The sequence below is a fragment of the Ixodes scapularis genome, unplaced genomic scaffold (assembly GCF_016920785.2).
Source record: "Ixodes scapularis isolate PalLabHiFi unplaced genomic scaffold, ASM1692078v2 PGA_scaffold1__304_contigs__length_218370807, whole genome shotgun sequence".
In the NCBI taxonomy this organism is placed as follows: Eukaryota; Metazoa; Arthropoda; class Arachnida; order Ixodida; family Ixodidae; genus Ixodes; species Ixodes scapularis.
Genome location: NW_024609846.1, coordinates 45,715,127 through 45,738,452, shown reverse-complemented (window position 1 = coordinate 45,738,452; position 23,326 = coordinate 45,715,127). Strand labels below are relative to the sequence as shown.

Below are 23,326 nucleotides of genomic sequence, written 5' to 3'. Positions count from 1 at the left end.
GGTTCCGGAGGGAGTTTGTGGAGAACCCGTTCGGGGTCACGTGCGCCGTGCGCGACCGACTTTGGTTCGCCGAAGACTTATCTACGATTGGCGGCGTGTCGGACGAGAAGAATCGGGAAACGGGCGCGTGCGTGTTGCGGCAGTGTATCGAGTCGGCGGACGTCTACAAAGGACTGGCGTGCAGATCGTGCCGAGATTCCGTACTCAAAGGCGCGGTGCCCCGGTTTGCGACCGTGAACGGCTACAAGTACCCACCCGTACCGCATTGCCTACCGAGGTTGAACGTGGTGGAGGAGCGGCTAGTGGCGCATCGACTCCCGTTCATGAGCCTTCGGCGGTTGACGTGGAATAACAAAGACAACCGGGGACAATACGGTTCTCACATAACTAATTACCCAATCACACCTTAATCCTTACACTTATAAATACTTATACCCCTGTCAGACGGGCTAGTTTAGTGTCACTACAAGCGAGTGCACTTCGTCCTTAGTGTCATTTCTGTAGTGTGCCACACGGCTCCTTCCTGAGGAACGCACTTCGCTTGGAGTGAGTTTGACGAACTCACTTCGCTCGATCGAGCGCGTGGAATCAGTAGGAGTGTTTCAACAGTAAAACATAACAACACAGAAATCAAAAGCGTTGCGTAAGTTTTATTTTTTTAAATAAAAAGAAATTCGTGAAAAAGACGACATGTAGAAGAGTGGCATTGCAAAAAAAGTAGTGGGGTAAACTTGGAGTTTAGGCTTACCTGAATCAAGATTAGCGCAGCGGTGAATTGATAAAAGACGACGACAAAGTCAGTCATTTATGGCTGTCTTGGTTAGCAGAGAACGATCGAGTCTACTTTTGTTTCAGCATGTAATTATTCGATACAACGCGATAATTATGATCTGATTAGGCTGTGTCAGGGCCTCTTCGTAGGCTTCCGTGGAACGAAGCGGAACGCCAAAGTTGGATATGCTTCGTCTTTGTATTGGCTTGCGATGATCAATCAGAATCATCCAATTGGCGTAAAAATCGTTCATTAATGCAACGTTGTTTTAGAGCACAGCTCCTAGGCACCCCTTTCTGAGTTAAGCGGCGTCGGCGTAACCGCGCGTTGCATTAAGGGCTGTTTCCCAAAATGACGTCACACGTGACGTCACGTGTGACGTCACGATGGTAAAATTTTCCGGCTAAATTTTGGGGTAAAAGTTTTTGCTAAGTTTGGCGGAAAATTTTTCCGCTAAATTGAAGAAAAATTTTACCCGTTTGACGTCACATTTAAAATTTCATATGACGTGTCATGTGACGTCACACCTCAATTCAGCTGGAAAGTTTTCCGGCTAAATTTAGCGGGAAATTTAGCGAATTTTTTACGCTAAGTGGGATGGGAATAGGAGAGGAGGATAGGACGGCACGGAGGGGGAGCGGCTGCATACCCTCCACTTCGTACACTTCCTCCCTCTTCTCAAGAGCTGCGCTCCAATTCGGCATGACAGAGAATTGTAAAAGTCTAATTTTTTAACGTGTCTTTATTAAAGGGTATTGGTGGCCGAGTGGGCTAGCGCCCACCAGATCGGAGTACCTCGAGCAGTGGCGTAGCCAGGATTTTATTTCGGGAGGGGTTTAACGGCATCCCCCCCCCCCCCCCCCCTTTGAATGACGGAGGGTGAGCTCGCTGACACGGACGCTGAGGCAAAGATTAGGGAGGCGCTGTTAAGATAAAACGGGTAACGCTGCATTGTCATTTTTCAAAACGAAGCAGGCTTCATTTACAGGAATACGGGCGGGGTGGCTCACTGTTCTACTGTCGTCGTAATTGCGGCCCACCAACTTTAAAAACTTCCTCACAACACTCAACTCCCTCCGCTTTTCGAAGTAGCACTGCAATACCAACGCGTGAAGGCCAGACGAAACACAACAATAGCTATACTTTCACCAAAAAAAAAGTTAAACAGCGAAAAAAATATTTTTTTTCGACACTGAACAATTAGAGCAACCGACCACGGACGAACTCCAGGGGCCCATATTTAGGGTGAAGGTATTTCTGAACAATCGCAATACAAAAATCTATCATCTATTAAAGGTTTAACAAATTCGTGCTGGAGAACCGGATGCCGAAGGAAAGAGAGTGTTATCTTTGCTAGGCCGTTTTATCTGGCAGCGTGGTCCAAAGGCAGCAGCAACATATCCTCGGGGTAAGGAGAAGTCATCAGTGCGAACTCGTCGTTCCGTCACTCGGAGAAATGACATGACGCACCACAAAGACACTACACGCTGAACGTGGAAAGGAACTTGACTAGCCTTTGGCCTGTGCGTAGTGAGAATATGAAGGCTTGTCTCTTCAAGTTTCTAATGTTCCGTGAAACGAAGAGATTAAGCTAATAGTAATAAGGCATGCATTGCATCGGATGCCACCTTGACATACAAAGCAGAAAGCCAGACGGACTTCATCGCATCCGTGAGCGACGATTTTCGCAAAGTGAGGGAAACTTTGCCAAAAATAGGGAAATTTTAGGCGTCCAATGCAAGAGGAAGAAACGTGAAACGCCGTCACGTCTGCGGTATACAGGCGATCGCCCTCTGTCCGGAGGCCCTATTTCAGAACGTCCATCGTCTCCTAAAGATCCTAGTGGCTCTGCAACGGCGGAAGCTGAGCGCTTGTTCTCTTCATACGACGGTTGAAAACATACCTGAGAGCGTCCACTTCGAGTGAGCGACTGCTTTAATGCCAGACGCAGCCGATGCTGCAGGCGTGAACATGTGGCCCTGAACAGCGCTTGCACTGCACGAGCACGCGTGTTTGGCAGGGACGCTGAAAGCCCTGAGTTGGTACTTGTAGCATCAGCTACGTCTGGACCTAAGCTGAAACGTAGTATAGCGTTTTTGAATGTTCACCGCGACATTAAATTTCAAGCGGAAGACGTCCGGGATATTTTTTTCCGTGAACGGAGGCGGCTTCATTTTAATGTGTAGGCGCTTGGCATAAATGAGATGATAAAGAGAACCTGTAAATTGCATTCTAATATAGCAGTCACAGTTGCCTTTTTATTCGCGGTATATTCTAGTCGAAAGCACGTAATTCTGATCACAAAAGGTGTGTGTGAGCGCAGCGCCACCCGTTGCTTACAGTGCGATTTTTTTTTTTACAATTCATTTATTATTTCTTACATCACTTACATTATTTTATATTATCACCGTGTGTTTGTTTTATTATGTTCACATTGTTTTGATTGAACTGTGTGAAATTGCCATCCTTCACCCCACAAATGTTTCAAAATATCCATTCTCTATATATCTGAGATCAAGTTCCGCATCCCATCGAATAAACATGAATTAAGCAATATTGCATATTTATTAATTAAAGCTTTTTCTACCCCAGAAACAATTTTTCCGAAATCCTATAAGTTGGAGATGGTCTGTGCTCCCCCGTTGCTCCGTACCTCGTGCAAAACCGACTGCGTGAGCAGGGGAGCGAGCGGACCCCGTTTGGGGGGGGGGGGGGGGGGGGGGGGGGGTAGCTTTGGCATTACGGGAGGGGTTTCGACCCTCCAAACCCCCCCTCTGCCTACGCCACTCTGCCTACGCCACTGAGTCCTCGAGAGAAAGCTCGCGCTGGAGAACCCAGTGATCCTGAGCTCAATCCCCAACCCTGCCCGAAGAACACACTTCCAATGAAGTGAGTTCGGGGAGCACACTACGCTCGCTCCGGTAGACCGAGTGTGTAATCTCGATAGCAGTGTTCAAGGAGTAAAAATAATAGAAGAAATTATCGCTGCGTAAAATTAGTATTATTTTTATAGGAGTAATTCTAGATGCGCACTTGTTTTCTGTTGGCAGGAAAGTAGTACATTGTAGAAAAACAAGCGGCTAATCTAGTTTACAGCCTTGGCCCCTGCGCGACGGCCAGCGACGGCCAGGAGGCACCTGCGAGACTCCACCAAAAATCTGAAGGTGGCAGGAGAGACGCGAAAGGCTTGCTTGAAATGGAACTCGCCCAAATGGGGCAAGGTGTCTTCGAACCACCGTTCGTTCCTCTGGAAAGTCCACCGTTCTCGACTGATCACGGGTAGGTTGTCGGTCATGAGAGCGGCTATGGTGAAGACATTGGCCTGCAGCTGCTGATCGACGTCACTTGAAATTCTTGCCTGTGCGTCGGCATCCAGGTCCAGCTGCGTCTCATCTGAAAGGTGTTGGGCTCTCACGGAGAAAAGTACCCCAATCACACGCTTCCACTGTCCAACATCGCGGATATCGCCCTCCAGCTCGTCCTCCACACACTCCATGATGTTTCGTTGTGGCGAGTGGCCACCGTGCGAGTGGCCAAGTCGGCTCGCGCACACCAGCTTGGAGCACGCGGAGCGAAAGCTCGCGCTGCAGAACTCTGGAATCCTGGGTTCAATCCATACTTCTGCTCGTTTCGATCTATACTCCGTTTCACCTTATGTTGTACCGCAGACAAGGCTAGAAGCGCGAGCTCATAGCGTTGGGAGCTACTCTTAACGCACGAGAGCTTGTGCCGCCGAGATGTGCCCTGAGCAAGGAGCTCGCGCTTGTAGCCTTTCCTGCGGTACATTATAAAGTGAAACAGAGTATAGATGAGCATTGTACCGGCGTGCGGACGTGTATCACTGGCTTGTAATGGCTGATCGTAATGATCAAGTTGGATTTAAATTTGGATTAAAGCTCGTGACTTAGCGCAACAATGTGTGGTAACGTGTTTCTAATAAGACGACGAAATTATTTATGAAAGAATTCGTATGCACTGTAATATTTTGCGTGACAATGTAGGATAACCTTAGCTAGGTATACGAGCTTAGCTGGGGTAATGACAAGACAGTCATTCGAAGCATCCGAAACGGTCGAGATTGTTTTTTATATGTGTCACGAGAGCGCAGCCAGCTCTCGAGACAAACCCACGCGCTCGTGCGCAGCGCTCGCAGACTTGCCCGCCGGCCGTGTGCCGATAGATACATCACACCCATTACTTGCCCATCGTCATTGCCATCATTTTGGAGTGACACTAAGTTTTCCCGTGTAGCACCAACACACTTGGAGTGTGTTTCGGCGGGTTGAAGTGCACTCGCTTGTAGTGACACTAAACTAGCCCGTCTGACAGGGGTATAAGTTTCCATCATAGTACAGCTTCGCTGGTTTTCCTTGTTCACGAGAGTGGAAATGCTGAAAGTTTTTTTTTTCTTGATTTACTCAGGTAAGCCAATCTTTCCACAATTTGAGCGAAAGCTTTCACCAACGTCTGGCAACTCTGTAGTAAATCCTAGCGCGATACGTTAAAAACCCGATTATGCCGTCCCTTCAAACGGCCATCGATCCCTTTGACCCACGCGGCATCTTGGGTAGAGATGGTTCTCGCTTTAGAGGAGCATCTGGCACGTTACCAAAGTATTGTTGGCGTTGTCAACATTGCGATCCCCAGGATTTTCTCATCGAGCTTAGCAACCCCCGCGGTGACGATTTCGAAATGCGACTCATACAAAACACGACCACTGCAGCATGTTATCGTTCATTTGCCTACTTTATTCGTTTCAGATGATATTCTTTACAGGATTCGAGACAGCAATGCCGCCCACATCCTCACCTCAGCCAGTGAAGCTAAACGATTCAGCAACTTGCGTAGCAAGGTGGACGTAAAGGTAGCCACACACTTGCCCCTCCAGCAGCTTAAAAGGGTCTCACCGTCACTTGGCAAATGGTGAAGGCTATGGTTCCAGTGAGCCAATCAGCGGGCCAGGGAGACACACGTGTCTACTGTATCTCACTAGTTGCTGCCGAAGCCACGGAGAGAGGAAAACCTCTTTGTACGAATTTTGAGCGGCAGGTAACCTCTGAGGAGTGAGGAGTACGTAAGTGACGTGACTCTCGCCCCTGTATACCTAAGTCTCTTAGTAACCTAAGTCTCTTAGTAGGGGCTGTCACGTGCTTCGCCTCCGTCTCTCTGACTGGCTCGAGGGGGCCTCAGCGTTTGCTCTTTGCCAGGTTAAGCCGGGGTCAAACTGCTTATGCCGTGTAAAGACGATTCTTTGCAAATAGATTCGAACGCGAGTAACCGCGAGATTCGTGCTTTGTACGCCACATGTCAGAGTTCAAGTGAAAAACATGGCACGCGACAGTCGAACCACGGATATTGCGGTTACTCGAGTTTGCAGACTTTCGTTTGATTGATGTGTGAGCACTGTGATCCCGGCTTTACGGTGAAATCACTGATCTCTATGACAATTGCTGGATCGTGCTTCCCCGCTCCGCGAATGCGGCCACCTTCGGACATCTTAGAACATTCGCTCCAGCGCAGTCAAGCCTAGACAGTTGCCATGGTTACCATCTGTAGGTCACGTGACAACAGAGGCAAAAGTCACGTGAACACCGCCTTGGCAACGCTTCAGCGGGTGTCGTAAGATGGCCGACCAGTGACCGCAATCGTGCAGTGGGCTCGAAGCGGGGAAGCGCGATCCTGCAATTGTCGTAGATATCAGTGGGTGAAACCATGAAACGAAGGATTAGCGCCAAGATGTTTTGGTGGACCCCTCTTACGGCTTCCATCCGTGATGTAATGACCGTGAATTCGCCTCGCCGTGGCGCCACGAGAAATGACCTTGAGTGTTTATCATCAGATGCGACGACACTTTTGACGATGCGGAAGTACAGTAGAAGTTAGGAGCCGTCGCGTTCTTAAACCGACACTGCGGGTGCTGAGTGCTAACATGCTTTTTTTTGCCGCTGGTTCGGCGTGGGAAGCCGACCACAGCGCGGTTTTGGTCGCGCGCATCGCTGACAATACTTGGTGCTGAAAGTTCGCGTCACTTGAAGAAATCCGGACAAAGACACGTCTACTGCATCAGCGATCGGCTCGTGCTGACCACGAGTTCCAGCGTTCCACAGATGAGCCCAGCGGTCTACACGTGACTCCAAACAGTCTGACAACAAACAACTATTTAAAACAACTGGTGTCCGCTTGACATGTGGCGATTAATCGCGCGTGTTCAACGCTTTCAGGGTTACTTCTGCGTAGGAACCGCCCCTGGTTTTGTTTCCGTGCCCGACTTCAAGGAAATGAACGAAGACACCTTCCAGGAATTTTCTGTGGCCGACGTCAAGAAGGAAGTCATCGTACTGTTGTACACATCGGGAACAACGGGTAGCCCAAAGGCTGTTGAACACACGCACTACAGCATCGTGGCCCATTTACATCGGCCCGGGTGAGTTCTAGAACTTATGTATATGCGCGCGGAGGCGTGCTGTAATTGACAGACAATTTTTTTTAAAGGGCCGCTATAACTCCAGAGCTCGTATTTTTTTTATTTTCTAAAGCGATGCAAGTTTTAATCAAAGACACGCCAAAAAAAACCACCACGCAACGCAACGCAAAAAAAAAAAAAAAAAAATTCCCCACGCGCGCGCGTGCATTTTTATTTTTGGTGTTTTTCTCTACTGCTCCTCACCTCCTCGCTTCTTTTGATTTGTGATGTCAAATATCATGAAATTTAGAAGCTTTGTAGGTGACATTTTTGTACATTTAATAACGGCATTAGTAGAACGTGTTTTTTGACGCAATTGCGAACGCACCTCCTTTTTGAAATACCTAAAATCGAAAACCGGTGTGATGTCGCCACGTCGATGTTTATCTTCCCTCGGCTAACATGGCGGGGCTCGACGCATGTAGCAGAGGATGATCGGTGAGTCGGGAAATCGGACGAAGTAGTCCTTTTTTAGGTGTCCGACGACCTCTTAGATTTCAAAAAGGAAATGGTCAAACAATCAAAACAACTGTGTTTGGTGTTTGTGTATCGTAGATTCGATTGTGACTCTGCCGGGGCAGCCTTCAGCGCGGTACCGGCGAGACGTGGCCTCTCACGTCGCTCACAAAAATCCACAGCGCGTTCTCTTCGACCTCACACCGTTTCAAAGAGTTTGAGATCGCTGAAAGGGCCCTAAAAGAACTTCCAACTCGAAAGTGAAGCGTCGCCTGCTCGCAGCGATAGGCGGCACAGCACCGACGGAGGAAACCGGTTGTTCGCGCGACGTCGGCGAACACGACACTTCGGGTCGCGGAGACGACGTCGGCTCGGAGCGGAGGCGTGATAGAAACTCGACTCGCAGGATGGCTCAAAATTTGACGTCACTGCACTGGCGCGGATAGCGCGGAAATTTCAAATTCGGCATTTCGATTTTTTTTTTTTTTACTTCAAAAATATTGAATTTTCAAGTTTCGAATTTTGAGGGTAATGTCCAATCATCGTTGTCAATCGTTTAGGATAATATTATTCAGAAAAAAAAAACCTTTCAGCCTTTCCACTCTGGTGAAGAAGGAAGACCAGCGAAGCTGTACTATGGTGGGACGACCTCAAGGACGACTTCATTATGAGACTTAAAGGACGACTTCTTTTACGACCTCAAGGACGACGCCTAGAGCTCGACGTCTAGGACAACCTCAAGGTAAACTTCTAGGACGACCTCTGGGACGACCTTTAGGACAACCTCAGGGACGACGTCTAGGACGATGTCTAGGACGACCACAAGGACGACGGTTAGGACGACCTCAAGGACGACTTCAGGATGACCTCTTGGACAACCTCAAGGATGACTCCTAGGACGACCTTGAGGACAACCTCTCGGACAACATCAGGGAAGACCTCAAGGATGACGTCTAGGACGACCTCAAGGACGACTTCATTATGAGACTTAAAGGACGACTTCTTTTACGACCTCAAGGACGACGCCTAGAGCTCGACGTCTAGGACAACCTCAAGGTAAACTTCTAGGACGACCTCTGGGACGACCTTTAGGACAACCTCAGGGACGACGTCTAGGACGATGTCTAGGACGACCACAAGGACAACGGTTAGGACGACCTCAAGGACGACTTCAGGATGACCACTTGGACAACCTCAAGGATGACTCCTAGGACGACCTTGAGGACAACCTCTCGGACAACATCAGGGAAGACCTCAAGGATGACGTCTAGGACGACCTCAAGGATGACGTCTAGGACGACCTCAAGGACGACTTCATTATGAGACTTAAAGGACGACTTCTTTTACGACCTCAAGGACGACGCCTAGAGCTCGACGTCTAGGACAACCTCAAGGTAAACTTCTAGGACGACCTCTGGGACGACCTTTAGGACAACCTCAGGGACGACGTCTAGGACGATGTCTAGGACGACCACAAGGACGACGGTTAGGACGACCTCAAGGACGACTTCAGGATGACCTCTTGGACAACCTCAAGGATGACTCCTAGGACGACCTTGAGGACAACCTCTCGGACAACATCAGGGAAGACCTCAAGGATGACGTCTAGGACGACCTCAAGCATGACGTCTAGGACGACCTCAAGGACGACTTCATTATGAGACTTAAAGGACGACTTCTTTTACGACCTCAAGGACGACGCCTAGAGCTCGACGTCTAGGACAACCTCAAGGTAAACTTCTAGGACGACCTCTGGGACGACCTTTAGGACAACCTCAGGGACGACGTCTAGGACGATGTCTAGGACGACCACAAGGACGACGGTTAGGACGACCTCAAGGACGACTTTAGGATGACCTCTTGGACAACCTCAAGGATGACTCCTAGGACGACCTTGAGGACAACCTCTCGGACAACATCAGGGAAGACCTCAAGGATGACGTCTAGGACGACCTCAAGGATGACGTCTAGGACGACCTCAAGGACGACTTCAGGATGACCTCTAGGACAACCTCAAGGATGACTCCTAGGACGACCTTGAGGACAACCTCTCGGACAACATCAGGGAAGACCTCAAGGATGACGTCTAGGACGACCTCAAGGACGACTTCAGGATGACCTCTAGGACAACCTCAAGGATGACTCCTAGGACGACCTTGAGGACAACCTCTCGGACAACATCAGGGAAGACCTCAAGGATGACGTCTAGGACGACCTCAAGGATGACGTCTAGGACGACCTCAAGGACATCTTCAGGATGACCTCTTGGGCAACCTCAAGGATGACTCCTAGGACGACCTCAAGGATGACGTCTAGGACGACCTCAAGGACGACTTCAGGATGACCTCTTGGACAACCTCAAGGATGACTCCTAGGACGACCTTGAGGACAACCTCTCGGACAACATCAGGGAAGACCTCAAGAATGACGTCTAGGACGACCTCAAGGATGACGTCTAGGACGACCTCAAGGACGACTTCAGGATGACCTCTAGGACAACCTCAAGGATGACTCCTAGGACGACCTTGAGGACAACCTCTCGGACAACATCAGGGAAGACCTCAAGGATGACGTCTAGGACGACCTCAAGGATGACGTTTAGGACGACCTCAAGGACGACTTCAGGATGACCTCTTGGACAACCTCAAGGATGACTCCTAGGACGACCTTGAGGACAACCTCTCGGACAACATCAGGGAAGACCTCAAGGATGACGTCTAGGACGACCTCAAGGATGACGTCTAGGACGACCTCAAGGACGACTTCAGGATGACCTCTAGGACAACCTTAAGGATGACTCCTAGGACGACCTTGAGGACAACCTCTCGGACAACATCAAGGACGACCTCAAGGATGACGTCTAGGACGGCCTCAAGGACGACTTCAGGATGACCTCTAGGACAACCTCAAGGATGACTCCTAGGACGACCTTGAGGACAACCTCTCGGACAACATCAAGGACGACCTCAAGGATGACGTCTAGGACGGCCTCAAGGACGACTTCAGGATGACCTCTAGGACAACCTCAAGGATAACTCCTAGGACGACCTCGAGGACGACCTCTCGGACATCAAGGACGACCTCAAGGATGACGTCTAGGACGACCTCAAGGACGACTTCAGGATGACCTCTAGGACAACCTCAAGGATGACTCCTAGGACGACCTCGAGGACAACCTCTCGAACGACATCAGGGAAGACCTCAAGGATGACGTCTAGGACGACCTCAAGGATGACGTCTAGGACGACCTCAAGGACGACTTCGGGATGACCTCTAGGACAACCTCAAGGATGACTCCTAGGACGACCTTGAGGACAACCTCTCGGACAACATCAAGGATGACGTCTAGGACGGCCTCAAGGACGACTTCAGGATGACCTCTAGGACAACCTCAAGGATGACTCCTAGGACGACCTTGAGGACAACCTCTCGGACAACATCAAGGACGACCTCAAGGATGACGTCTAGGACGGCCTCAAGGACGACTTCAGGATGACCTCTAGGACAACCTCAAGGATGACTCCTAGGACGACCTTGAGGACAACCTCTCGGACAACATCAAGGACGACCTCAAGGATGACGTCTAGGACGACCTCAAGGATGACGTCTAGGACGACCTCAAGGACGACTTCAGGATGACCTCTAGGACAACCTCAAGGATGACTCCTAGGACGACCTTGAGGACAACCTCTCGGACAACATCAGGGAAGACCTCAAGGATGACGTCTAGGACGACCTCAAGGATGACGTCTAGGACGACCTCAAGGACGACTTCAGGATGACCTCTTGGACAACCTCAAGGATGACTCCTAGGACGACCTTGAGGACAACCTCTCGGAAAACATCAGGGATCACCTCAAGGATGACGTCTAGGACGACCTCAAGGATGACGTCTAGGACGACCTCAAGGACGACTTCAGGATTACCTCTAGGACAACCTCAAGGATGACTCCTAGGACGACCTTGAGGACAACCTCTCGGACAACATCAAGGACGACCTCAAGGATGACGTCTAGGACGGCCTCAAGGACGACTTCAGGATGACCTCTAGGACAACCTCAAGGATGACTCCTAGGACGACCTTGAGGACAACCTCTCGGACAACATCAAGGACGAGCTCAAGGATGACGTCTAGGACGGCCTCAAGGACGACTTCAGGATGACCTCTAGGACAACCTCAAGGATGACTCCTAGGACGACCTCGAGGACAACCTCTCGGACAACATCAAGGATGACGCCTAGGACGACCTCAAGGACGATTTCTAAGACGACTTTGAGGACGACATCTAGGACGTTGCCTAGAGAAATTCAGCCTTTCCACTCTGGTGAAAACCAGAGTGGAAATGCTGGAAAGGTTGCCGCAATCTATGAGCGAGGCCGGCAAACCGGTTGTCTGGTTGCCGCCGTAACTCATAGATGGCGGTAGCTGTCCAGAGTTTTGTGTCGACATTTGTTTGATGCCGGGCACGATCCTGGGGAACTTAGCCCTTAGCACCTCCACTGTAAAACAATTATTTGGACGTGTCAGTGCCCCTTTAAAGTATTTTGCGAATACTTTGAAGAGATTATGAAAACTAGGCTGGTTCAGAAAATAACAAAGTATTTTCTGGAAGAAACTGCCAGCCATTGCGGACGTCGAAAATTAAGAAACAAACTAATTAGTAATTTTATTCCCTGATATAAGCTAATTAATTTTTTAATTAGTGAAAATAAACATTTTATTCTAGTTAGGAACGTTATGAGCGTCATCAAGATTCTCTAAATCTGTCAACTTACGAACGACTTCGTGGAGGCGTTGAGCTGCTCTAAAGTAACCGCTCTTGAAGCAGGCGCAAGGCCGGTGATGCGAAAACACGGACGATATTCTTATCGTTCGCGTTTTCCCTTCGCCGGCCTTGCGCGTCCTGCACAAGTGGTAACTTTAGCGCACACCCCACATTCTTATGTGCGTGTCGTCCTAAAATTAACTTATTTAGGGGTTTTCGCTGACGCTCAGCAAGTCTCTAATTTGAACCATATGTTTATTTTTGTTACTTCAAAAGTCAATTAATTAATAAACTTTAGGTGATTATAGTTTGCTAATCAGTGTGCTTTGCCATTCCTGACGTCCACCGTGGTTTGTTCCTAAAAATAGTTTATTTTTTCTCACCCACACTGCTAGAAATTTTCGGAAGTATTCGCAAAAACGGGCCAGTATGTAAAAATCGGATAATACATTTTACTCCGCTCATTTGCCCTGGACAGCGCGTCTACAGCACCAAATGCTCCCTTAGCGGAGAGAACAGCTCGTTTCCAAGAAAACGCACGCGCGAGTTGCGCTGCTTTCGAGGGAGAGGGCCACCGCCGACTCACCGAGACACCGGATTCGCCAAGACAGCAGAGACGGCTGCCCCGCCGTATCGAAGGTTGTCCACACGACGATAGATGGCGGCAGCCATCCCTCTCAGTTCGAAGGCGAAATCGCCGAAGCTGCGTACTTCCAGCTGTTCCTACTACGCAAAAGTTGTCGCCGCAAAGGCCATTGGAAGTTCACGGGGTGTGACATAGTTCCTATAACTCCGTTTCGCGATAAATCCTACAGCAGTCGATGCCGCGATTAGAAAGAGCCAGTCAAGCAGAGCCCCAAAAGTGCATCGTCACGGCGCTCATCATCTTTGTGTGCTTACTGTAACCGTCTAAACCAATACCACACAGGGAATGCGCCCCGTTGCTGTGCTTTCTTTCGTGCTTGCGCCTTTTGCTGACTCACGATATCGTCCCGCTCTATCAGCAGCGAACTTCGCTTCTATCGATCGCTCGTTCTTGGAGCCGACGTCGCACAGCCGTCGCTATAGACCTTTCCATCGCTTATCGCCCAGGCGAAAAATGTCGAGTCACTGGACTGTTACGCAGGCGCGGCGTACGATTTTTTCGCAAGAGGCGCTATTGCGCGTGCTCAGAAGGCGTTTAACAGTCCAGTAAGAAAAGATGGCAGCTCGCAGAAGGCGTTTGTTGGAAAGGTCTATAGGAAGCGAGCAAGCCGGCCGTGTCGCGGCGGTCACCTATTGTTCGCCGCGACCTAGCGGTAGCCGCCGCAGGAGCATCGGGGAGCAATGGCGACGAACAGCACGGCGGGCAGTGTCCCCGTTGTGATTACGAAGGAATTTAAGGCAGTTAACGAATTCGGAAAGTTCCTTCGGTAGCCGGTGCCGTCGGCGCAGAATCATCGGGAAGTAATAGCAACGAACACCACAGAGGACAGTGGGCGATTACGAATCCGGAATGCTTCTTCGGTAGCCGGTGCAGAATCATCGGGGGGAAGCAATGGCGATGAGCAGCACAGCGGACAGTGTTCCCGGGGTGATTACGACGGGGTTTAAGGCGGTTACGAATCCAGAAAGCTTCTTCCGTGGTACCAATATGAAGAAGGGAAAACTCCTTCGTGAATCTGCCCGCGTGTAGGACGTGAAGGAGGTCCGTTTCGACGGACAAGTGGATGTCACGGAGCGCCGTACTCCGCTAACAAAATTAAGCGCGCCCGCAAAAAAAAAATGTAGTTGGCGTTGAGTGGACTGTGGCAATTATGTACGTTTATTTCTGAATCAGCTTAACAATAAATGGGCAATTTTTTTCGCGCCGTTTCGCGATTCGCACTGTAGGCTGATGGAAACATCCAAGGGTAGGCTTAGGTGGGCGACCGCATTCCGCTTCTCGATTCTGGTGAAGTATTTGCTGCATACTTTGGAGTTTTTTGTCGGTGTCGATGCTGTTCCATCGTCGCTAGAATAGAAAAAAAGTTAATTGCATTATTCGTCAGCAGCTTAAACAAAGCGCGAACCGGAAGGTAAGAAACGCCACTAACCTGTATGGACGCACAAGTCGCACCCAGGTCGCGCAGTACTGCGCCTCGTACGGCTTCGAAGGAATGACGTAGTACTACGTGCTGTGCGCGATCTTCGACGTACTGTTGCAGCCGACCACGCAGCAATTGTTGCGGCTTTCTTGGTGCGGAATAGCCATCTCAGAAATTACAACACTAACCCACTACAACGCACAACCAACGCAGTGACTGGCAGAAGCTCCCCGATGCAATTGACCCGTTTCCCGCTAGGGGCGCCCTGGTCGGGGCTTGAATTAGAAGCGCACGACCAGACCGAACTATTTCCTCGAAACTGGAGGAACTGGATGTGAGCACACTGTGCGAACACCAAGTCGTCTGCTTTTTCCGCAGGAGTTGCGGGGACGTCAGAACGACGCCGAGCTCTGATCGGCTTTGATTAAGAGGATAGTAAAGCTCGATTCTAGATGCTTTGAAGTTTACCCACTTTTTTTTTTACAATCTGCCAATAAGGGCTTGGCGGTGTGACACCGTCGCAACCGCTGTGCAAGAAGCAGACGAACTTGCGCTTCACATACGCCTGTGGGCGGAGCCAATACCACTTAGAAGACACGACCCGCGTATGGCGTCATCGTTTGTAGATCCACCCGACCTGCCCCCAAGCGGCAAACACGCCAAAGCGCAATGAAAGGCGCCGCAAAGCTAGCAAACGAGCGTTCGTTTTTGCGTCGCCACGTAGAGAGCTAGACACTGCGAAACACGCTGGTGCCCTGGTGACTATGCTGACGCAGGCTACTTGGCGCTGCGTGCATCCACTATAGTGATGGCGTATATGGGAGGGGAGGCACAGGTTATATGTTCTTGGTGGTATAGACAGAGCGCGCACTCGACTCAAGTTTGCAAGCAGCCTCGCTTCCAACGCTAGCCTGGCCACTCTAGACGGAAGATGGTTTGTTTGGGCGCAACTCTGGCAACCGTCACGCAAGCAGCAAGGTGGTGGCGCCCAGAGGCAGTACTTGCAAACCTCGATATGCCAGCACACCATCAACAAACAACAATGTACCCTCCCTCCTAAAAAAAAAAAAAAAAGATTGTGTTTTTTTTTTTTTTTTTACAAAAATAAACAACGCATCGCTGAACCCTCATTCTCCGCCAAAATATAGCGCAAGCGGCCCGAATTAGACGCCAAAGGTTCTTGAGTACTAACCGTTATCTTATTGATAACTTAAAAGTGAGGTTTCGAAAATTTCGCTGAGAGAATGGGGGCCCGCTTTTACCCGTTTCCGCCGTTTTCAGCTCGATATATATTTGGAGAGTTCTGTCGGTCACCATTTTCCCATTGCAACTTTCAGAAAATCACGTACAACTTTTGACTAATATAAGGATTAGTGATGAAACTTTGGCATCTCGTTCTTACCGCTATTGCGTTCCATTTTGGGTGACAGTCCATGCGATCGTCATTGCGTTATTTTTGCGATAAAGGAGAAAAAAAAGATCACAGGTTGTAAATTGTTTTTTTGGGACACACTGCACAATACTCAGTTCGCAACAGACAATATACACCAAGAACAAACAAACTCGCGTCTGCTCACGCCAACTGGGGGCATTGCCCGTGCGCAGAAGCCCGATTCGCGTGAGATGAATCGACTGCGCATGCCCAGTGCCGATAGCAGCGCCACCCAGGTGTCGTGACGTCAATTAAGGGTCGAGTAGGGGCGCATAGTAGAGAAAACATTGTTAAATAGATCGCGCGTAAACTTGGACGTGTTGGTGTTGTATCAATTGTGTTTTAACGGAATCAGTTCTTAAACCGTCGCTTTGTGTGTGTGTGTGTGTTTTTGTTTTCTCTTTCAAAATGTCAAGGTCTAATGAAGTGTCCAGCGACCCCGAAGTTGTTGCTTCCTGCCTACCTATATCATCGACTATTGCGTACCGGTTTTACCTGCAAGACATCACCTCTGGAGCGAAAACTGTCCTTTTATCGAAGTCTATGATTAATGACAAAATGGTTGTTGCAATGAAAAAATACAAGGTATGACGACACGCACAATATATTTTCATACGCTAACAGGGTTGCGCGATATTGTGTCACGCGATTTCTTAGCCGCTAGTAGCTCACCAGCAAAGAGTAAAAAGGTTCTATATTAAAAGAAAAAAAAGAAGTAAAGTCGTTCTAAAGCGTACATGTCCCAAAAAAAGATTTTTTTTTTTTTTCAAAATAACATCGAGTTGTACAATTTGAAATTGCAGCAATGTGGGCAGACACGGATCTGAAAAAATTGGAGGAGATCTAAATAGTTTCATATACAATATTTCCCAAACTCATGCACACCTTTTTGGCGACTTCCCGATTTCCCTCATCCGGGCACCTCGTTGCCAAAACGCTTTACGATTTGTCCGAAACGCCACCTGGTGAGCTTACCTATGCACCATATGCGGGAATCTGTGAGCTAAATCTTACAAGTAATTTAGTTTTGTTTTCCGCTCCATAAAAAACCGCTGCCATCAGCGTCGCACATGGACGGCGATGCGATCATAACGTGTTGAAAAATCGCAGCCATGTCTATGAAACATCGTCGAAGATTAGATATGAAACATGTGTTAATGATTCTTTCATCGGCGCAAAAGGATGCCGAGTACTGTGCCAGGCCTAGAGGGTTTTATTAGCATATACATTATTTAACTTAAAGTTATCAACAAACAACAGCCTTAATTGTAGTCACTTTATTTAATAAATTGTGTTATTAATGAGAGACTATCTTTATAATTATCGGCAGTTGTAAATTATAGGAAAATTTACCTGTTTAAAAGTGAATTAAACGTTACAACTGTGACAATCGGGCTCGATGTTAAAACACAAGAGAAAACACAGACAGCCCTCAGCAACCAGAAGTGTCAATGGCAAGCTGCACCCGCCACCTAGTTTGTTGTTCACCTTGAAAATGGGTGTGTAGCAAATATTTTAAGTAAATAGACAAAAAAAAATGCCCCGTCATTCTCTATAACCTTAATCCTGAGTTTTAAAACCCAGATCAGCAATACGTTTTTGCTTTAATGGTTTATTCTAAGTGTTCCAGGCATAACACGCTAAAAGCGCTACTATAATACTCTTACGATGCTGGTGAACACCTAAATATAGAATTGTTTCTAACAAGAACAATTAACGTGCAGTTCTCACATACACAGAAAAGGAATATACAGGCGTAATGAATCACGCTCGAAGGAGGAATCACGAGGTCGGTGACTATTCCGCGGCCTTATGCCGGATGTCTCTGCGAATAAGTAACAGACAATCCTACCAATAGTGTGATTGAGAAAAAAGAAAAGAAAAAAGACACCCTTTTGGGATCAAACTTCCAGCCACGGCAAACCTCAGAATTTGAAGAAGAAAAACGCGCACGAAATAGCAAATTAATTACCTAAAATGAACTACGTCTTCGTGATTGAAACCAAACTTAGATGAAATTAGAAACTTTCTGGGCGATATGGAAGATTTCTTAAATCAATCCATTTTAGGAAGACTCGAAGCACGTGAGAAGTTCTTATTCGTGCAGCAGGCTGAAGGCTGGGGATACGAAAAAGCAGATGATTTTCTTAACCGCGCTTTTTCGACCCCAGCTTTCCCCCTGCTGTAGGAGAGGGAACTTTATCGCCACGTGATTCGAGTCTTACTAAAATTGATCGATTTAGGGGTCTTCGATGACGCCCAGCAAGTTTCTAACTGGAGCCATTAGTTTACTTTCATCAATTAGGCTGTTTTTTTTTTTCAGTCTTCTACACGATACTCGGAAAAAGTAATCTACAAGGATCACAACAACTCTTGGTTAAAGTGTATTCAAATAGATCGCTTGATTACTAAAGAAAGAAAGGAATTTACCGCGACTCTAAAAAGTAACTGTTGCTTCTCCGATTACATCAGATCTTCCAAACGACCTGCTTTTCTCCCGGTTTGAAAACGGGTCTATCGTACTCTCAATTATTAGATTCGAGTCACTGAACTAGAAACTATAGATCTTCTAAAACCACCAATTTTAGAAGACTACCCTTCTGCCGGAGACTTGGTTTGAGGTTTCTTTGGCTGAAAACTTTTAGAAACAAAGAGCGCCATTAGAGAAGGCAGAAACAAGTAGTAACGGCTTCAAGTAATGTTAGTACTTCGAAAAGGAATCATATTAGTCTCGCAATTACTTCATAATGTATGTAATCAAAGATTACAAAACCTTCCCGAATTGTAATTGATTACAAGTAAACTGATTACTTTTAATCAGCACCATACAAGTCTCTTTGTCTTTTCTAATTCCTGACGTTCGCCACGGCTGGCAGTTTGCTCGAGAGAAAAAGTTCTTCGTTTTCCTTACTCTCTATATTTGTAAAGATTATTAAAGGGGCACTCAAGTGGATTCCAAGATCATCTATTTATTGCCATACCTCAAACCCGAAATTTCATTCAAGGGCGGCCGATTTCCCTATTAGAAATCCAATCGAATACGCGCCACGCTCTCTTTTCTGCTACGTGGCGCAGAACATCAGGGGGGGGGGGGGGGGCACACAACAGCCAATCACGAATGACGGCTTTTCGGCTGACTAAATTTTCGAATACTCGCGCTTTCGAAAATTCAGTCTACCGGGAAGCCGTCACTTGTGATTGACTGTCGCGTGCCATCCCCTGCTACCCTCCCATCCAGTGGCGCCACCTGGCGTTCTGCACCACGCCGCAGAAAGAGGGGACGGCGCGGTTTTCGGATGGATTTTTGGCAGGGAAATTGACCGCTCGTGAATGTGATTTCGGGTTTCTTGGGATGCTTAGAACCCGCAGATTGAGTTATGACAATATAGACGATATCAGAGTCCACTTAAGTGCCCCTTTAAAAGTATTCCCAGAAACACCTGCGGATATACACGACAACCCTGAGACACTCCTTCACAGATGACCGCCACTGCAATTTGGTTGTTTTTGTTCCCCAATATGTCATGCAAAGAATAGTATACTACACTATAAGTTCAAAGAGAGTATTTCCAATTAATATTCATAGGTATATGAAATAATTATTCGACATTATCGCTAAAACAACCTCCGCTAAGGTATTTTTAAAGCTGGTGATTAGTGGTGCGAACTCCCTTGAGAAAGGGCGTTCGCCTCACTTTGTACCGTAGCACTTTTTTTTCACACCAATCACGCTGCTCATATACATGCATACCAAAGACACTTTGTTCGCTGCATACAAAATGCCAAAAATATCTGTAGATACACGCCCCATGCATGTTGAAGCATGTTTCGTGTCATGCATTCGCATGCTTCGACGATGTCTGAAGACAGTTTTTTTTTTTTTTTTTTTTTTATGACCAACGCTACAGTACAAGCACGAAAGGCACCTCAAGCAGTGTTATGCAGCCTGCCGTTTGTATGATGTATTAGCAGTATGACCATAGGGCGCAATGCATTCTGATGTGAATAAAGTAGTGCGCGCGTAGACCTGCATGCTTACAATTCATTTCGCAGCCACAAAATGCGAGCTCTCTTCGAAATACAAATAGCGCAACCGCATGATTCGAATCCCTCTCCCCTCATCCTGGCACAGGTGACTAAGGTGTTCGGGAGTCCATATTGGATTCAGCTGCTTGCCCAGGCGGCTGTGAAGCAAGGAATTCAGCTGGATAGTCTAACGACTATTCTTCTATGTGGCTCAAAGGCCACGCCCCACATTTTGAGGCAAATCGAACGGTCGTTTGATCTGGCCATCGTCAAAGAAACTTACGGAGCTACGGAAGTCGGACGGGTATGCAGACCCCCCTTGGGCGCGACCCGTTGGTACGGCATTGGATTCCCGTCCCCGATGGTACAAGTTAAGGTAAATTTGGTTCCATTTAGTGATGAGTACGAGAGGTGTGCGGACACTCCAATTTCAGCTCGCAACTATTGATATCGGTTACCCCCTGTTGATATTGTGGCCACAATGGATATCGACTTGTCATCAGGTTGTTGATGTCAAGAGTGGAAAAGTACTTGGACCAAACGAAGAAGGAGAAGTGCTAGTGAAGACGCCATGTTCCATGAAGGGCTATTACGGACACCCGGAAGCTACATCGCAGAAAATTACTCCCGATGGTTGGGTACGAACAGGTAGGGGATGGCGACTGTTCTTGTTAACAAGTCAGTCTCTTAGCACTCCTCGTTTGGCGGCTATACAGAAAGGAGACCACTGAATGGCACGTAGCAAGAGCTTTGGAAACATATAAAGCCATCCTTGTCACATGTCACTGCCGCGTTATTTGACGTCATGGTGTACAGGACATCACAGTGTCACGTCATAGTGTCAAGTCACACCATGGTGTGACGTCGGTGTCACGTGACGGTTCAGAGAGTATTTATGAATGGAACGCAATCAGCGCACCTTTCTGATGGCGTCTCAGTGTCAGGTGACGCTGTGACGCTATCGAGGGTAAATCCGCGGACACGAAAGCCCTTATGACGCGTTATGGTACGTTTACCTTTGCGGTTCCGCCAGCGAATTCGCCTAGCTTTTGCCGCGAGGGCGAAACGCTAGGCGAAAAACGCGGCGGCGAGCCGTATATTTCTGCCGCCGAACGAGGCGTTTCGCTGACCGGAAGTGACATTCTTGCGCAGCGCGGCGCTGCTACGTCACGAGTACGCGTTCTTCTGGGAGCAGCAACCTCCGGGAGAGACAGCCGAGGTGGAAACTCTCGCGCCTTCTCGTCATAGTTGACGGGGTGTTACGAGAAGAGATGCCGCAGCCGACGCCGCCGCCGCCGCTTGAAGGAAATAGATGTAAACGCAACCCGCTCGTCGCCGCCGCCGCCAGGAGCGGATCCGCTCCCGCGGCAGCGGATTTCTTCTCAGGTTCTCAGGTCGCGCTGTGACTTCGAAGCATGCTCTTTAGCGCGCGACTGGATGTGTACTGTAGCCATAGTAGAACGTGGCGACGGTCTGCTGGAACTGCCTATTCACACTGGCAGTTGAATCGCACTCGCGAGGTAGTTGCCAACGTTAAAGGCCCGTTGCATTAAGAAAGCACTTTAGAAAGTTTAGACTCATTTAATGAGACAAACAAGCCGATCTGCTTAGCGGTTGCTATTTGAACAAAAAAAAATGAAACTCTCATATTTTAAAACCAAAAGCCGCGTCAATCATTATGATATTTTCTACTTTACCCGTCACAATTAATACTAAACGATTTTTACGTTCAGATCTAATTATGAGCACCAAATTTTTTAATGTTCGGTTCCTCGGCCTTTAAACCACATTAGAAACACTAATATATAGATGTGGGTAAAATTTCTCAAGGGAGATACGCTCCAGGATTTTTTTCACAAAATTTACCATATTCTGACCATTTTGAAGAACGTATTTGAACTTATTCTTTTCCTGATGTTCTTCTGGCGGGGTTGTCCCTGTAGCGATTTTTGATGTTGCTTTGCTGAATGCATAAATGCGTATATTTGTGCGCGTTTGTTTTTTGATTAAGCGCCATCTCTTTGCTTACCAAATGCGTAAAGGTCTGAGAACTCAAGCTTCAAATTGAAGTGTTTCGTTATTCCCCAATTTTCCCACCGTTTGTTTGAATGTAAAGTACGCATTATTATTTTTTATTATTATTATTATTATTATTATTATTATTATTATACCTTGTTATTATTATTCATTGTTATGTACTGAAAAGTAAAATACATTACTCCAGCAGAGAAGCTCCTTGTTGGCTGTGTAGTATACTCATCAATGGCGTCTTTCCATGCACCCGCTTGAACGTCTACCAACATGGCTATTCGTCAAAACGTGCGAGCGCATATCATCTTTTGCAATATACACGTGAAAGCAATACCAGCAAGAAAACAAGCTCTGCGCATGACGTCACCGTTAGTAATGGAACCCCGACCTGCCCCAAGCGGCAAACACGTCAAGCTCGACGGCAGACGCCGCAAAGCGCCAGACGCGTACGTCTTGGCGTCGCCACTTGCTACGTCACGCTCGTTGTAAGGCGCTGCGAGTCGCGCTGGCGGCGACGCTGACGCGAGTTATAGGTGCGCGGCGTCTGTCCAATCCGGAGCGCAAGTTCGTCCGCTTCCTGAGCAGGGGTTCCGGAGACGTCGAATGGCCCGAACTCTGGTTGGCTCCGATTGAAAGGGTAGTGGGTAGACCTAAAGGCAGGTATGTGGAGCGCAAGAATTTCTGCTCCTTTTGCAGGGGTTCTGCAGACGTCAAAACACCGAGCTCTGATTGGCTCTGAATGAAGGCAAGGCAGCTTGCTTTGAGGTCTACCCACTATCCTTCAATCAGAACCAATCTTAGTTCGGCGTCTTTCTGACCAGGGCGAGAAGCAGACGACTTGCTTTGCGCATAGTGTTGACGTTCGAGAAGAAAGGCCTTGTCTTCAAGGCTCGCTGGTCAAGCACCCACACCCGTGCCATTTGACGGCATGGCCACAGAAAGATTGTCTCGGAGTATTAAAGGTTTTGGCGCGTTCTTTACCTTTCTCATATATTTCGACCCTTGTCTCGTGTGAAGTTGATATTCCGAGAGCGTCCATCTACTATTTATTTATTTAGCTTAACATTACACCAGCCCATGAACTCAATTTTCAGCTAGAGATGACGACTACACGCTAATTTCCAGGAGACATCTGCTATTACAACGAAGACGGTCAGTTCTTCTACGTCGAAAGATTGAGCCAGTTCTTTAAATGCATGAACATCCAAGTGGCGCCCTGCTCTATCGAAAGCGTGTTGCTCAGCCACGACGGAATTGAAGAAGCCGTGGTCATTGGTGTCCCTCACCCACGATATCATGAAGTGGCCTTGGCGT

At 48.0% G+C, this 23,326-nt stretch overlaps 1 protein-coding gene across 1 annotated transcript in view; it reads left to right on the top strand.

Moving 5' to 3' along the window:
* LOC115332731 (3-hydroxybenzoate--CoA/4-hydroxybenzoate--CoA ligase-like) overlaps positions 1-20,634 on the top strand; it is a 35,623-nt gene extending 14,989 nt beyond the window's left edge. Inside the window, exons 3-5 of the mRNA XM_029995176.3 lie at positions 5,533-5,636; positions 6,994-7,196; positions 20,485-20,634. Coding sequence (XP_029851036.3) covers positions 5,533-5,636; positions 6,994-7,196; positions 20,485-20,542 — 365 coding nt within the window. The 3' untranslated portion in view covers positions 20,543-20,634. The remainder of the gene's footprint in view (positions 1-5,532; positions 5,637-6,993; positions 7,197-20,484) is intronic.
* The last annotated feature ends 2,692 nt before the right edge of the window (positions 20,635-23,326 follow it).